We start from the raw sequence: 16,401 nt of genomic DNA, 5'->3' as shown, positions 1-16,401 counted from the left end.
AAAAAAAAAAAAAAAAAAAAGATGTATCCCTTTTTGTTGATTCATATTCATCTGTTGAGGAACTTTTGGCTTGTTTCCCATTTTGGCTATTATGAATTAGGCTGTGATGAATGTTTGTGTACAGGTGTTTATGTGGACATATGATTTCAGTTCTTTGGGGTCTCTACCTAGATTGGAATTGCTGGGTTAAATGGTAACTCTGTGTTTAACCTCCACACTGTCTTCCACAGCAGCTGTACCATTTTATTTTATTTTTTGAGACAGAGTCTTGCTCTGTTGCTCAGGCTGGAGTGCAGTGGTGAGATCTTGGCTCACTGCAACCTCCATCTCCCAGGCTGAAGCAATTCTCATGCCTCAGCCTCCCAAATAGCTGGGATTACAGGCATGCGCCACCACACCCAACTAATTTTTGTATTTTTAGTAGAGACGGAGTTTTACTATGTTGGCCAGACTGGTCTCAAACTCCTGACCTCAAGCGATCCGCCCACCTTGGCCTCCCAAAGTGCTGGGATTACAGGCGTGAGCCACCACCCAAAGTGTTGGGATTACAGGCGTGAGCCACCATGCATGGCCTAGCTGTACCATTTTACCTTCCCACCAGCAGTAGGGTTCTAATTTCTCCAAATCCTCGTACATACACACATACATCCTATTACCTGTCTTTTTTTGGGGGGACCTGATCTCATTCTGTCACCCAGGCTGGAATGCAGTGGCACGATCATAGCTCACTGCAGCCTCAAACTCCTGGGCTCAAGCAATCCTCCTGCTTCAGCCTCCTGAGTAAGTGGGACTACAGGCGTGTGCCATCACACCCAGTTAGTATTTTTTAATTTTTTGTAGAGACGGGGGTCTCCCTATGTTGCCCTGGCTGGTCTCGAACTCCTGGGCTCAGGCAGTCCTCTTGTCTTGGCCTCCCAAAGTGCTGGAATTACAGGCATGAACCACTGTGCCTGGCCTCAATCTTTCAAATAGCCACACCGTGTGGGTTGTACAGTGGTTAATTTCACCATCTTCCTCCTGAGGCATGTGGGCACACCTGCCTGTTGAGGGCCCCCCGCAATACGGTTGCTAGAGTACGGGTGTGAGCTTTAGCAGGTAACACCAAACGAATTTCCATAGTAGCACGTCCAGCAGCAAGGCATGCGTCTTCCAGCTGCCCCACTTTCTCATCAGCACTTGGTGGCATCAGTCCTTCTCATTTTAGCCATTCTAGTGGCTAAATGGATTCTTGCCCTGTCTTTTCATCCCTGCCTCCACACACCAGCCAGGGCTGACGTCTCTGTGGGGTCTTAGGGCCTTTGTACAGCTCTCTGCCTCAGAGCTGAGCAGGACCCAGCAGGTACAAGAAGAAACCGGAGTGGTCATTCAGCTTGAAGGGCTGCACTCATGCCCGCCATGGCCACTGGTGGGAGGACACACCATCCCATTTCATGGCTTTGTATAACTTTCTACTGTATGTACTTTACATGAACAGCATCATCAGAAAGGTGGAGGAGGGAAAAATAATTCACGTACCTGTTTTGCAGATGAGTGAATAGAGGCTCAGAGAGGTGAACGTCACTTCAGAAGTCATAAGCTGTGAGCCTCGATGGCACCAGGTGGTGGAGCTCAGATTTCTGTACCACTCTCTGGGGCCTCCCAGTGCCTTGGGCCCCTGTCCACATTTCCTGTAATTCCCTATACTGCAGGGTCCTTCCCCTCCAGCCATGTCATGTGCATACAGAGGACGCCAACCCCTGCTGGAAGTCCGGAAGTCTGTCCTCTCTGGCTGCCCCTTCCTGGTCTCCTCCGCCTGACCCTCCTGCTCTGCACAGCCCCTACCTGCTGAGACCCTGAGGCTCCTGTTGTCCCCGCAGGGGATAATCCAACCCCTGACCCAAGTCTTAAGGCACTGTGTGGCCTGGGCTTCTTTTCGCTCAAGAGCCTCTGCGCCTCAGCCCGCGCTGCCCTCAGCCCCCGATGCAGCCCTTCCCCCAGGGCCTTTGCACTCGCTGCCGCCTGCACTGCGCTGTCCTGGCCACCAGGCCTCCCTTCCTCTGTGGCCTCCAGTCTCAGTGGAAATGGCCCCTGCCCTGAGAGGCCTCCCCTGCGCCCGCGGTCTGTGTGGGGTCTCCTTGGTCACTTTTCTCAGCCCCTGTCACATCTGTCACGGGGCTTGAACTGGTCTGTAATGGCACGTGCCTGTCTGTCATCTGTAAACCAGTGAGAGCAGAATCAGGTTTCATGTATTCTCCATGCTGACCCTCATGACTAGTTCGGTGTCACGTACACAGCAGGTGCTCAATAAACACTTGATGGCCAGGTGCGGTGGCTGATGCCTGCCATCAGGGCCCTTCGGGAGGCCGAGGTGGGAAGGTCGCTTGAGCCCAGGAGTTTGAGATCAGCCTGGGCAACATGGCAAGACCTTGTCTTTATAAAAAAGAGTCAAAAACGAGCCAGGTGTAGTGGTGCATCTTTGCTACTCAGAGGCTGAGGTGGAAGGATCACTGAAGCCCAGGAGGTGGAGGTTGCAGTGAGCTGTGATCCTGCCACTGCACTCTAGCCAAGGTAACAGAGACCCTGGGTCGAAAACAAACAAACAAAAAAAAAGCTCGATGGCTGGGCACAGTGGCCCACACATGTAATCCTAGCGCTTGGTGGGGCTCAGGTGGGGGGATTGCTTGAGGCCAGAAGTTCAAGACCAGCCTGGGTAACACAGTGAGACTTAAAAAAAATTTTTTTTAATTAGCGAAGTGTGGTGGTGCACACAGTGGTCTCAAGTCCTGGGGACGCTGAGATGGGAGAATCACTTGAGCCTGGGAGGTCAAGGTTGTAGTGAGCTGTGATCATGCTACCGCACTTTAGCCTAGGTGACAAAGCAAGACCCTGTCTCTAAACAAACAAACAGGCTGGACGCAGTGGCTCACGCCTGTAATCCCAGCACTTTGGGAGGCCAAGGCAAGTGGATCACTTGAGGTTAGGAGTTCGAGACCAGCCTGGCCAACATGGTAAAACCCCATCTCTACTAAAAATACAAAAATTGCCAGACATGGCGGCATATGCCTGTAGTCCCAGCTACTCAGGAGGCTGAGGCAGGAGAATTGCTTGAACCGAGGAGGTAGAGGTTGCAGTGAGCCGAGATCATGCCACTGTACTCCAGCCTGGGCAACACAGCGAGACTCTGTCTCAAAAAAAAAAAAAAAACAAAAAAAAAACTTGATGGGTGACTATTCTTGTGGGGGTACACATGTGTGCACGTATGCAAAAATATGTGAGGGCACCCCCAGAAGGTGGCTCTGTCTGGAAGAAAGTGGGGATTAGAGTCTGCCCCATAGTGACACATCCTGATGACCTTAAGGGAGGCTTCTGCGTCTTGTGCCCTGGTGGCAAGGCAGCCTAGTATCACGGAGAAGACGTGGGATCTGGAGTCGGAAAACCTGGGCTTGAGTTCTTGGCTGTAAGACTTTAAGAAAAAAAAATATCTCTGGGCTTCAGTTTTTCATATACGTAAAATGGGACTGATGTTAGAGACAACATTAATGATACTAAGACCCATTTCCAGTGGTTGGGAATGAGAACGAAATAGGGTCCAGGGTGTAAATCAGTTTATCCGTCCTGGGCTTGTGAGGAGTACATTGCACTTTGGGAGCGCGGAAGAAGAACCAGTCCTCGTTCACTGGCCAGCCTCGGGCGTCTGCCATGTGTAGGGCCCCGGAATACAGAGACAAATGAGACAGGCCGATGCCTCCAGAACGATCCTATAAAATCCTAAGCTCTTCAAGCTCAGGACCCAGGCCTTACATGGGTTTGTGGCCCTGGCAGCATCGCCCGCTGTTCTGGAAACACACCAGGGATGCTTGTTCATGGTGGTGACCACTAGGACAAGAGAGAGGAGGTCAGCAGCAAGGACTCTGATACAGTGGAGCAGCCTGGGGGGACAGTCAGGCCAAGGCAATAACTGAGGGGTCACCTCTGTGCTTTCTCCTCATGGGATTAGATCTGGCTGCATATCCTGAGTCCCGGGGGCTATGGAGGGACGTTTCCCCCTCGTTCACCTGGGACTGAGCCTGGCCATTGCAGGCCAGCCCAGGCTTCAGGGAGCAGGGGTGCACTGGCAGTGCCAGCACCTATGGAAGGCTGAATAATGGCCCCAAAATATTAGGTCCTAGTTCCTAGAACCTGTGGATGTCACCTGATATGGTAATGTCTTTGCAGGTGTGTTATTTCATTCCAGATCTTGAGATGGGGATATTATCTTGGCTTACTTTGGATGAGCCCTGAATGTAATCACAGGTGCACTTGTAAGATGGAGGCAGGGAGAAATTTGGCACTGACAGAAGAGGAGAAGGCCACGGGACCACAGAGGCAGAGACTGGAGTGATGCCACCACAAGCCAAGGAGTGCTGGTGGCCACCAGAAGCTGGAAGAGGGAAGGAATGAAATCTTCCTGGGCCGGGCATGGTGCCTCATGCCTATAATCCCATCGCTTTGGGAGGCTGAGGCAGGTGGATCACTTGAGGTCAGGAGTTCGAGACCAGCCTGGCCAACATGGTGAAACCCTGTCTCTTCTGAAAATACAAAAAAAGTAGCTGGGTTGTGGTGGGCGCCTGTAATCCCAGATACTTGGGAGGCTGAGGCAGGAGAATCGCTTGAACCCCGGAGACAGAGGTTACAGTGAGCTGAGATCACGCCACTGCACTCCAGTCAGGGCTACAGAGTGAGACTCTATCTCCAAAAAAAAAAGGCTGGGCACAGTGACTCACGCCTGTAAACCCCAGCACTTTGGGAGGCTAAGGCAGGCGGATCACGAGGTCAGGAGATCGAGACCATCCTGGCTAACTTGGTGAAACCCTGTCTCTACTGAAAATACAAAAAATTAGCCAGGCGTGGTGGCAGGCCCCTGTAGTCCCAGCTACTCAGGAGGCTGAGGCAGGAGAATGGCGTGAACCTGGGAGGCGGAGCTTGCAGTGAGTCAAGATCATGCCACTGCACTCCAGCCTGAGCCACAGAGTAAGACTCCGTCTCAAAAAAAAAAAAAAAAGAAAAAGTTAGCTAGTCATGATGGCACATGGCCCTGGTGACACCTTGATTTCCGGCTCATTTGGACCTTCTGGCTTCTAGAGCTATGAGAACATAAATTTCTGATGTGTTGAGATACCAAAATTATTGGTCATTTGTTACAGCAGGTGCAGGATACTGACACAGCACCCATCCTCACAGGTCATTAATTCAACAATAACTTAACAGGCACCTGCGGTGTGCCAGGCACCATGTGGGGCCCAGGGAATGTAACAGTGACTAGGGCAGACAGGGCCTTGCCCTCCTGTGGCTGACAGTCTAGTTGGGGGTAGGGATGAGGGTGGACCTTGCCCACCTGCAGTATGCCAGACACCATCTTCAGGGCTCTGTGTGTATTAACTGTGAAAGTTGTCTGAATCAAAATGGGGTCACCAATGTTACCCAAAACCCTGACGAATGGAACCCGGGAAGGCCATGAAGAGAGGGTTTTCACGCGTGCATGCCCGATAACAAAAAAGACTGTGGAAAAACGACAGCTTTGCACAAAGGCCTTTGTAACCTTACACAAAAAGACTTCTGCCAGGACGTCTGCCTGGCAGTAGCCGGTGCAGCCTCGGACTACAGTCACCCTTGTTATTGATCTATCTTTGTAGCCAAGGACAATTATTAATATTTTAAAACAATTATGTAACCCTCCTTATTCTTTCCTTTGAAAATCTTTGTCTTCCTTTACCTCCCTGAATACACATAGTTTACTATGGCAGGCGGATTCCCATTGCAACACTCTACTCCCAAATAAATAGCTTTTCCTTTTTTTTTTTTTTTTTATTTCAGTTGGAGTTTTTCTCTTTTTGCCCCGGCTGGAGTGCACTGGTGTGATCTCGGCTCACCGCAACCTCCACCTCCCGGGTTCAAGCGATTCTCCTGCCTCAGCCTCCCGAGTAGCTGAGATTACAGGCATGTGCCACCACGCCTGGCTAATTTTGTATTTTTAGTAAAGACAGGGTTTCTCTATGTTGATCAGGCTGGTCTAGAACTCCCGACCTAGGTGATCTGCCTGCCTGGGCCACCCAAAGTGCTGGGATTACAGTTTTTGTTTTGTTTTCTGGGTTGTTTTTGTTTTGTTCTGTTTTTGAGACACAGTCTTGTTCTGTCACCCAGGCCTGGAGTACAGTGGTACAGTCAGAGCCCACTGCATCCTCAAACTCCTGGGTTCAAGTGATCCTCCCTCATCAGCCTCCTAAGTAGCTGAGACTACAAGTGGACATCACCACGCTTGGCTAGTTAAAAAAAAAAAAAATCTTTTTGTAGAAACAGGGTCTCGTTATGTTGCCCAAGCTGCTCTCAGACTCCTGGCCTCAGTGATCCTCCTGCCTCAGCCTCCCAAAGCACTGGGATTAGAGGCGTGAGCCAACATGTATGGCCATCTTTTATTTTATTTTATTTTTAAATTTTATTTACTTTTATTTTTGAGACAGATTCTTGCTCTTGTCACCCAGGCTGGAGTCCAATGGCACGATCTCAGCTCACTGCAGCCTCCACCTCCCAGGTTCAAGCAATTCTCCTGCTTCAGCCTCCCGAGTAGCTGGGATTACAGGCATGCACCACCACACCTGGCTAATTTTTTTTGTATTTTTAGTAGAGACAGGGTTTCACCATGTCAGCCAGGCTGGTCGCAAGCTCCTGACCTCAGGTGATCCACCCGCCTCAGCCTCCCAGAGTGCTGGGATTACAGGCATGAGCCACCGTGCCTGGCCCATCTCTTATTTTAGAGAACTTTCTCTGTTTATTATTTAGGTTGACATAATCAATCCTCACAACAGCCCTATGAGTTGTGGGGACTGTTATCACTACTTTATAGAGGTGGAAACTGAGGCACAAAGACACTAGCTCCAAACCAAACCGCTGATAAATAGGAGAGCCAGTGTCTGAGCTCGACCTCACCCTGTGAATCACTGTACTGTGTCATCTTTCGTCAGATAAAAGAATGTAAGAGGCCGGGCGCGGTGGCTCACCCCTGTAATCCCAGCACTTTAGGAGGCCGAGGTGGGTGGATCACTTGAAGTCAGGAGTTTGAGACTAGCCTGGCCAACATAGTGAAACCCCGTCTCTACTAAAAATACAGAAATTAGCCAGGCGAGTTAGCACATTTCTGTTGCCTCAAGCTACTTGGGAAGCTGAAGTGGGAAGATCACTTGAGCCTAGGAGGCAGAGGCTGCAGAAAGCCTGCACCACTACGCTCCAGCCTGGGCAACAAAGTGAGAATCCGTCTCAAAAAAAAAAAAGAATGTAAGACACACATAGGAATTGTAAAAAAGTGCCATAAAGGCAATACATGGTGGGTCAGGGATGGAGGGAAACGAACGAATCGGGTGGGTGGGAGGTGGGGCTGTCACTGGGTGGTCAGAGGATGGGAGGCATCTGTGAAGAGGTGACATTTGGGCTGAGGCCTGAAGAATGAGGTGCACCAGCCGTGGGGAGGTGAGAAGGACTAATGGGTAAGGAAGAGGCCTCAAGGTGGCAGTGAGCTCAGAGGGAATCAAGGAATATCAAGCAGGCACTGGGGAGGGCGAAGGGAGTGAGTGGAGGGCGTAGAGGATGAGGCTGGGGATGAGGCTGGGGGCCACTGAGACCTCAGTTTCATCCTCAGCAGAAGCGGTGGATGATTTCCACAGAGGAGTAAGGTGGGCTCACCTGCCGGTCTCACTTGCCCACCCAGGCATGTCAGAGCGGGAGCGGCAGGTGATGAAGAAGCTGAAGGAGGTGGTGGACAAACAACGTGACGAGATCCGTGCCAAGGACAGGGAGCTGGGCCTGAAAAATGAGGACGTCGAGGCTGTGAGTGACACCCCTGACCTGTGTCCGCCCTCCCAGCCAGTAGGGGCCAGCCAGAGACCAGACCCTCCACTCAGCGGGTCCCTTCTCTCCCTTGCTCTCATTCTTCGGGCTCCGTGGGGTGTGGATCCTGCTCATGGCTTGGCGGGCCCAGCCTGGAAACAGCAAGACTTCACTGGCAGAGCAGGAGGGAACATGGCACTGCCCAGTGAGCAGGCTCCTCCCGCCTCCTGGGAAGGTCCCGAGGCCTTGGCAGCCTTAGCTCTGACCCCAAGGCCTCCTCCAGCTCCCCAACTTCATGCCTCTCTATGAGCAGACTTAGCAGGGTCCCGCGTGCTCCAGGAACCCATACAGTGTTTCTGTGTAAATCAGAAAAAAATGCCCCTTTCTGAAGGCATGTTACCTCCATCTGTTGGGAAATGTTCATAATGTATTAATTCTAGCAAGACACACTTCCATTTGCCATAAAATTATCATAGTAAATACACAAATTGCCCATCTCTAGCATCATCAGTTATAAGAATATGAACAACTTTCAAACAAAGATGTCTGCAATATAAATGGCACACCTAAGGATGGTCTGCCATTGTGCAGTGCACAACCTGAGCTACTGCAGGTGGCAGCCCTGCACAATGGTCTCCCTTTTTGTACAGTTACAGCAGCAGCAGACACGGCTGATGAAGATCAACCATGACCTTCGGCACCGGGTCACGGTGGTGGAGGCCCAGGGGAAAGCCCTGATCGAACAGAAGGTGGAGCTGGAGGCAGACCTGCAGACCAAGGAGCAAGAGATGGGCAGTCTGCGAGCAGAGCTGGGGAAGTTGCGAGAGAGGCTGCAGGGGGAGCACAGCCAGAATGGGGAGGAGGAGCCTGAGGTGAGCAGGAAGCTGGGTGCAGAGGTGGTAGTGGAGGGTAAGTCTGGGGGTTGGCTCAAGGCAGGCAGGGTTGCCTTGTTTTCCCCTTTATACTTAAGAAAATGGCCAGCCTGGGCAACATAGCAAGACCTCAGTTCTCTACAAACTTTTTTTTTTAACTAGCCCATGTGTGGTGGTGCACACCTATAGTACCAGCTGCCTGAGAGGCTTAGGCAGGAGGATCACTTGAGCCCAGGAGTTCAAGGCTGCAGTGAGCCGTGATTGCACCACTGCACTCCAGCCTGGGTAACAGAGCCAGACCTGTCTCAAAAAAAAAAAAAAAAAAGAGAGAGAGAGAAAACGAGAGGCTCAGAGAGTCAAGCTACTGGCCTGAAGACACACAGCTGAGGGGCTGGAACCCCAGACTCCCAGCATTCTCCCACCTCAGTGGTGGTTATTAGGCACCTGCCATTTATTTATTTATTCATACCAATGATTGTTGACCATGTAGCCGGCCCAGAGGATAAAATAGCAAGCAAAATACAGACATGATCCCTGTCCACATGGAGCTTACAGTTTAGTGTGGGAGGCAGACATTAGTTAGTCCAGACCTTAGTCAGTACCACACGGTACCATATGACCCAGCAATTCCACTCCTAGGCACATATCCAAAAGAATTGAAAGCAGGTGTTCACACTTTTACATGAAGGCCAGGTGCAGTTGCCTGCGCTTGTAATCCCAGCCCTTTGAGCGGCTGAGGCAAAGGGATCAAGAAGATCACTTGAGGCCAGGAGCTGAAGACTGGCCTGGGCAACATAGTGAGACCCCATCTCTACAAAAAAATTCTTTAAAAATTAAAAACTTGGCTGGGTGCAGTGGCTCACGCCTGTAATCCCAGCACTTTGGGAGGTCGAGGTGGGTGGATCACAAGATCAGCAGTTCGAGACCAGCCTGGCCAGTATGGTGAAACCCCATCTCTACTAAAAATACAAAAAAATTAGCCGGGCGTGGTGGCCCATGCCTGTAGTCCCAGCTACTCGGGAGGCTGAGGCAGGAGAATTGCTTGAATCCGAGAGGTGGAGGTTGCAGTGAGCCGAGATCACGCCACTGCACTCCAGCCTGGGTGACTGAGCGAGACTCCGTCTCAAAAAAAAAAAACAAAACAAAAAACCTTGGGCCGGCTGTGGTGGCTCACACCTGTAATCCCAGCACTTTGGGAGGCCAAGATGGCAGATCACCTGAGGTCAGGAGTTTGAGACCAGCGTGGCCAACGTGGTGAAACCCCATCTCTACTAAAAATATAAAAATTAGCTCGGTATGGTAGTGAGCGTCTATAATCCCAGCTACTTGGGAGGCTGAGGCAGCAGAATCGCTTGAACCTGGGAGGCAGAGGTTGCAGTGAGCTGAGATTGCGCCACTGCACTCCAGCCTGGGTGACAGAGTGGGTCAGACTCCATCCCAAAAAAAAGAAAAACTTAAGTGTGGTGGCACCTGTAGTCCCAGTTACTTGGAAGGATGAGGCAGGAGGATCACTTGAGCCCAGGAGTTGGAGGCTGCAGTGAGCCATGATTGAGCCACTGCACTCCAGCCTGGGCAACAGAGTAAGACCCTGTAGCAGCACTATTCACAGTCGCCAAAAGATGGAAACACCCCACACGTCCATCAGCGGATAAATGGATGAATGGGCGAACAGCCTGTCTATATGGGGGGATATGATTCAGCCCTAAAGAGGAATGCAGCCCGGGCCACGCGGTAGCATGGATGAGCCACCAAAACATCATGCGGAGTGAAAGAAGCCAGGCCCAAAAAGCCAGTGTGCGACTCCATTTGCATGAAATGTCCCAGAACAGGCAAACCCATAGAGCCAGAAAGTAGATGGGTGTCCGAATGGGGCTGGGGGAGGGAGGAATGGGGAGTGACACTGATGGGCATGGGGTTCCCTTTGGAGGTGATGGAAATGATCTGGAATTAGAGATTGGTGATGGTTGCACAACACTGCACGTTACTGTCCGTGTGGCCAGAGCTGTCCATCACAGCCACAGCTAACATCCAGGTAGGCCCAGGGCTGCGAGGTGGGCACTAGGGGTATCTGATCCTTAAATGTGCCCCCAGACTGTGCCAGGAACACTGAGGGTGAGATCCTTCATCGTAGCAGAGGTGGGGGGTGGGGTTTCAGGGAAGAGCTGTTCCTGAAGCTGGGCATCAGTGTTAACAATGCTAAGACTTTGACAGGTAGAAATGTGGAAAATGGAGATGCTGTTTCACAAAAGTAGAGTGAACTTTAGGGACACACTCAGGCTTGTGGTTTCTCCCAGAAGATATTTATGAGCTGTTGAAAGTTTGCAGATGCAGGCCGGGTGCGGTGGCTCACGCCTGTAATCCCAGCACTTTGGGAGGCTGAGGCGGGTGGATCACAAGGTCAGGAGATCGAGACCATCCTGGCTAACACTGTGAAACCCCGTCTCTACTAAAAATACAAAAAAATTAGCCGGGCGTGGTGGCGGGCGCCTGTAGTCCCAGCTACTCAGGAGGCTGAGGCAGGAGAACGGCGTGAACCTGGGAGGCGGAGCTTGCAGTGAGACGAGATCACGCCACAGCACTCCAGCCTGGGTGACAACTGAGCAAGACTCCATCTCAAAAAAAAAAAAAGAAAAAAGAAAAAAAAAGAAAGTTTGCAGACCCTGCGCTAGTAACCTGAGTTCTAGGTAGGGGAGTCAGGTGGGTTCAGGTCCCAGTACAGTCAGTAAGTATCCTTCCAGGTTTGCTGTAGGACCGCACAGGCATCTGGGATACACATGAGGAAGGTCAGGGAGAGAAGTCTGAAAAGGGAGTCGTTGCCAGGCGTGATGGCTCACACCTGTAATCCCAGCACTTTGAGAGGTTGAGGTGGGTGGGTCACTTGAGCCCAGGAGTTCGAGACCAGCCTGGCCAACATGGTGAAACCCCATCTCTACTAAAAAATACAAAAATTAGCCGAGTGTGGTGGTGCATGCCTGTAGCCCCAACTACTTTGGGGAGCCAGGACAGGAGAATTGCTTGAACCCGGGATGTGGAGGTTGTGGTGAGCTGAGATCAAGCTACTGCACTCCAGCCTGGGCGACGGGTGAGACTGTGTCTCAAAAAAAAAAAAAAAAAAGGAGTGGTTAAGAGCTGCTTTTGGCTAAAAATGACATAAGCCTAAGTTAAAATGGTTTTAAGAGTTGGGAGGCCAAGGCAGGCAAATTTCCTGAGCTCAGGAGTTCAAGACAAGCCTGGCTAACATGCCAAAACCCCATCTCTACTAAAATACAAAAAATTAGCCAGGCGTGGTGGCATGCACCTGTAGTCTCAGCTACTCGGGAGGCTGAGGCAGAAGAATTGCTTGAACCCAGGAGGCAGAGGTTGCCGTTAGCTGAGATCGCACCACTGCACTCCAGCCTGGGTGACAGAGCGAGATTCTGTCTCAAAAAACAAAAAAGGCTGGGCTTGGTGGCTCACGCCTATAATCCCAGCACTTTGGGAGGCCAAGGCGGGTGGATAACCTGAGATAAAGAGTTCGAGACCAGCCTGGCCAACATGGCGAAACCCCGTCTCTACTAAAAATACAAAAGTTAGCTGGGCATGGTGGTGCATGCCTGTAATCCCAGCTGCTGGGGGGGAGGGGGCTGAGGCAGGAGGATCGCTTGAACTCGGGATCCTCCGAGTTGGAGGTTGCTGTGAGCTGAGATTGTGCCACTGCACTCCAGCCTGGGAAAGAGAGCGAGACTCTGTCTCAAAAAAAAAAAAAAAATGGGGCCAGGTGCAGTGGCTCACACCTGTAATCCCAGCACTTTGCGAGGCCGAGGCAGGCAGATCACGAGGTCAGGAGATCTAGACCATCCTGGCTAACATGGTGAAACCCTGTCTCTACTAAAAATGCAAAAAAATTATCCGGGCATGGTGGCGGGCACCTGTAGTCCCAGCTTCTCGGTAGGCTGAGGCAGGAGAATGGCGTGAACCCAGGAGGCAGAGCTTGCAGTGAGCTGAGATAGCCCCACTGCACTCCAGCCTGGGCAACAGAGCGAGACTCCGTTTTTTAAAAAAAAAAAAGAAAAGGTTTCAGAGGGAAAAAAGGAATTTATTGACTGTGTAACTAAAAGCTCTGAGTTAGGCATGGCTTCAGGTATGGCTGGCTCCAGGTGCTCACGAGCTGCTCTTGGGAATGTGGCTCCAACCTTCTCAGACCCTGCTTTCCTCTGTGCTGTTGTCATTCTCAGCCAGGCTCTTTGCCATACAGTCGCCACTAGTATTTGACCAGCATAGCAACCCCAGTCAAAAGAAATGGCCTCTTTCCCTGGAATCCCAGCAAAAGCCTCAGGGAATCCTCATTGGCCCATCACTGAAGCAACTGTTGTGGCCAGAGACCTAGAATATGCATGTTTATTCCCGAGTCACATGTTTGCGACCCAAGCCACATGGACTAAAAGTGGGAGGGAGGTCTTTCTCCAGAAGAAAACGGCGGTGACTTAGCGCAAAGACCTGAGGGAAGGATAAAGGCCAGGCAGAGACAACAGCTGTGGTCTGCAGTGCTGGGGAGTCGGCACCCAGGGACCACACAGAGCTCTGAGCAGCGGGGGTGCGGGTCTCTCGCAGGGGTTCAGCAGGCTGGCGACACACTCAGCTGTTACACTGGAGGACAGGGAAGGAGCTTGTGGCACACATGGTTGTCAGGAGCCCTTTGCAGTAACCCAGGTGAGAAGGTGAGGGCTGAACTCAATCTGTGGCAGTGGGAAGGAGGCCGGTGCCAAAGACATAACCTCCAGGCCCAGCGTGGGGCGGTCTCCACCTCTGCCCTGCCCCCTGCTCCTAGTGTGCCCCTTCCAACCTTCAGGCCCCACAAGACCTCAGGCCAGTCTCTTGGCCAGGCAGGCCCCGGGCCAAACCCAGGTCTCAAGAACATCAAGACTCCCAGCCCTGTTCCAGGACTCTTTAGCAACAAGGGACATTTCACACCTTGGCCCGACTGCCTGTCAGTTTCAGCTTCCCTGTCTGGCAGCCAACAGGGCAGGGAAGAAATGAGGGAGTAAAATCAGGCTGCGGGAATGTGAACCCACAGGGCTGCTTTGCAGTGCGCTTTCCCAGGCTCAGGGCAGCTTTGCTGGGTTCACATCCATCCCTTGCAGCTGTGTGAGTTCAGGATGCTTGTCAGTCACACAGGGGAGCTGCAGGTTGCAGTGAGTGGCTTCACCACTTGCTGCTGTGTGACCTGGGCCTGTCCATCTCTTTAGTGGTCAAGTTTGCCATCTGACAAAGGAGGGGAATGAGCTTGACTCATAGGTTCACTGTTTCGCGCAGCTGGGAGAGAGGACGGTAAGATCAGAGGAGGGCTTGGTGAAGTCAAGAGGCAGGGACAGGGCTGGGCGCGGTGGCTCACGCCTGTAATCCCAGCACTTGGGAAGGCCGAGGCAGTTGGATCACCTGAGGTCAGGAGTTCAAGACCAGCCTGAGCAACATGATGAAACCCCCGTCTCTACTAAATATACAAAAAAAGCCAGGCGTGGTGGCGGGTGCCTGTAATCCCAGCTACTCGGGGAGGCAGAGGCAGGAGAGTCGCTTGAACCCGGGAGGTGGAGGTTGCATTGAGCCAAGATCAGGCCACTGCACTCCAGCCTGGACGACAGAGCAAGACTTCGTCTCAAAAAAAAACAGGCCGGGTCAGAACAGATCTCGAAGGCATCAGGCTGGATCCTGTGGATGGGTAGCGTGTCCCAGGGTGGACTGTGGACAGGCCATTCCGGGCAGGGGGAACAGGGAGCCAGGCTGGAGAATGTGCAGCACGTGGCTGGGGTCAGGGGTTTGTCCCAGGGCAGGGTTTGGAGGACGTGAGAGCTATGGAGGGTTGCAGAGCTAGAAAGGAATCTCTCTCATCATTGCCACGCAATTCTTTCTGAGCTGTGTCACTGTCATTGCCGTGTGATCGCCAGGAGACAAGGCTCTTTCTATTTTTATAACTTCCTTATTGAGATGTAATTCATATGCCACGCACTTTAGCTCTTGTGTGCTCATCACCACTGTCCAGAACATTCCCATCACCCCCATCAGAAACCCCTGCTCCTGCGGTAGCGGCCTCCTCCCCTCCGCCAGCCCCTGGCCACCAGCAGGCTGTTTCCCTCTGTGTATTCACCTGTTCAGGACATGGCATCAGTGGGATCCTGCAACATGTGGTCCTGCCTGGCTTCTTTCACTTAGCATGTTTTCTCATTAATCCAGGTCCTCATATTTCAACTCAAGGTTTCCTGCCTTTCACAGACTATGTGTGTGTGTATATATATATATATGTTTTTGTTTTTGTTTTGTTTTGTTTTTTTGAGACAGGGGCTCACTCTATCACCCAGGCTGGAGTGCAGTGGCACAATCTCGGCTCACTGCAGCCTCCACCTCCCGGGTTCGAGCCATTCTCCTTCCCCAGCCTCCCGAGTAGCTGGTACTATAGGCGCACACCACCATGACAGGCTAAGTTTTGTATTTTTAATAGAGACAGGGTTTCCCCATGTTGCCCAGGCTGCTCTTGAACTGCTGACCCCAAATGATCTGCCTGCCTCGGCCTCCCAAAGTGTTGGGACTATAGGCATGAACCGCTGCGCCCGGCCATGAATTTTTTTCTTTTTTTCTTTTTTGAGACAGGGTCTCACTCTGTCACCCAGGCTGGAGTGCAATGGCGTGATCTCGGCTCACCGCAACCTCTGCCTCCTGGGTTCAAGCAATTCCTCAGTCTCCCGAGCAGCTGGGATTACAGGTGTGCACCACCACACCCAGCTCATTTTTGTGTATTTTTAGTAGAGACAGGGTTTTGCCATGTTGCCCGGGCTGGTCTCGAACTCCTGACCTCCAATGATCCACCCACTTCAGCTTCTCAACGTGCTGGGATTACACGCGTGAGCCACCGTGCCTGGCCACATGTTTTGATTTCGTAACAGGTTTTGTGTTTGTTTTGTAAAGTGCGGGCTGCCTGCATTGGGAAAGCAGACAGGCGTATGCTGGCTGAAAGGCAGGCAGAATTTATGCATTGAATTTATGCTAGGCCTGGAGGTGCCAAGTGTGACCAGAGCATAGTCGTTCCCCATTGCTGGGCCAGGGGCTGCTCAGAAGTACCGTGAAGGGGCTGCCGTGGGAGGGCAGGGTGCTTTGAGGCACGCAGGCAGCGAGGAGCATTCCCAAGGCCTCGGGGTGGAGGCCCTGGCCCAGGATGCTGCCTCCCTAAGGCCTCTGGGCAGTCCTATGGCTTGTTAATTGGTCTCTTGGGCCTTCCTGGGAAGCAGCTGAGGCCCCAGGTTATCGCCCTGAAGGTGTGTCCAAAGTGCCTCCGGGGACCAGCAGACACCCCACAGAAGAGGCCCCGGCTTATCTCAGCTAACTCGAGCCGACTCCCGGTCCCTCATGGGGTAAGCCTAGGAGGACCACGGCCGATGGGGCTCGATTGCCATCTTGGAAAGAGCCTCCTTGGTCTCTCTCGGTTTGAACCGGATAGTCCTGGGCTGCCCATGGCACTGCAGTCACTGCCTGGTGGCCTCTGGAGAAGCTGGAGCCCAGGGCTGTCCTTCTGCCTGTGCTTTCAGGTGATAGTATTAGAAGTCAGATCAGGCCCGGTGGCTCACGCCTGTAATCCCAGCACTTTGGGAGACCGAAGCGGGTGGATCACCTGAGGTCAGGAGTTCGAGACCAGCCTGGCCAACATGGCGAAACCCCGTCTCTACTA

General features: G+C 52.2%; 1 protein-coding gene across 1 annotated transcript in view; it reads left to right on the top strand.

Annotated features, from left to right (window-relative positions):
* The window catches only part of RILPL1 (Rab interacting lysosomal protein like 1), a 32,645-nt gene extending 23,774 nt beyond the window's left edge, over window positions 1-8,871 (top strand). Inside the window, exons 3-4 of the mRNA XM_026457375.1 lie at window positions 7,718-7,836; window positions 8,487-8,871. Coding sequence (XP_026313160.1) covers window positions 7,718-7,836; window positions 8,487-8,831 — 464 coding nt within the window. The 3' untranslated portion in view covers window positions 8,832-8,871. The remainder of the gene's footprint in view (window positions 1-7,717; window positions 7,837-8,486) is intronic.
* The last annotated feature ends 7,530 nt before the right edge of the window (window positions 8,872-16,401 follow it).

The sequence above is a fragment of the Piliocolobus tephrosceles genome, chromosome 10, assembly GCF_002776525.5.
Source record: "Piliocolobus tephrosceles isolate RC106 chromosome 10, ASM277652v3, whole genome shotgun sequence".
Taxonomy (NCBI): Eukaryota; Metazoa; Chordata; class Mammalia; order Primates; family Cercopithecidae; genus Piliocolobus; species Piliocolobus tephrosceles.
This window is presented reverse-complemented; position numbering and strand designations above follow the sequence as displayed.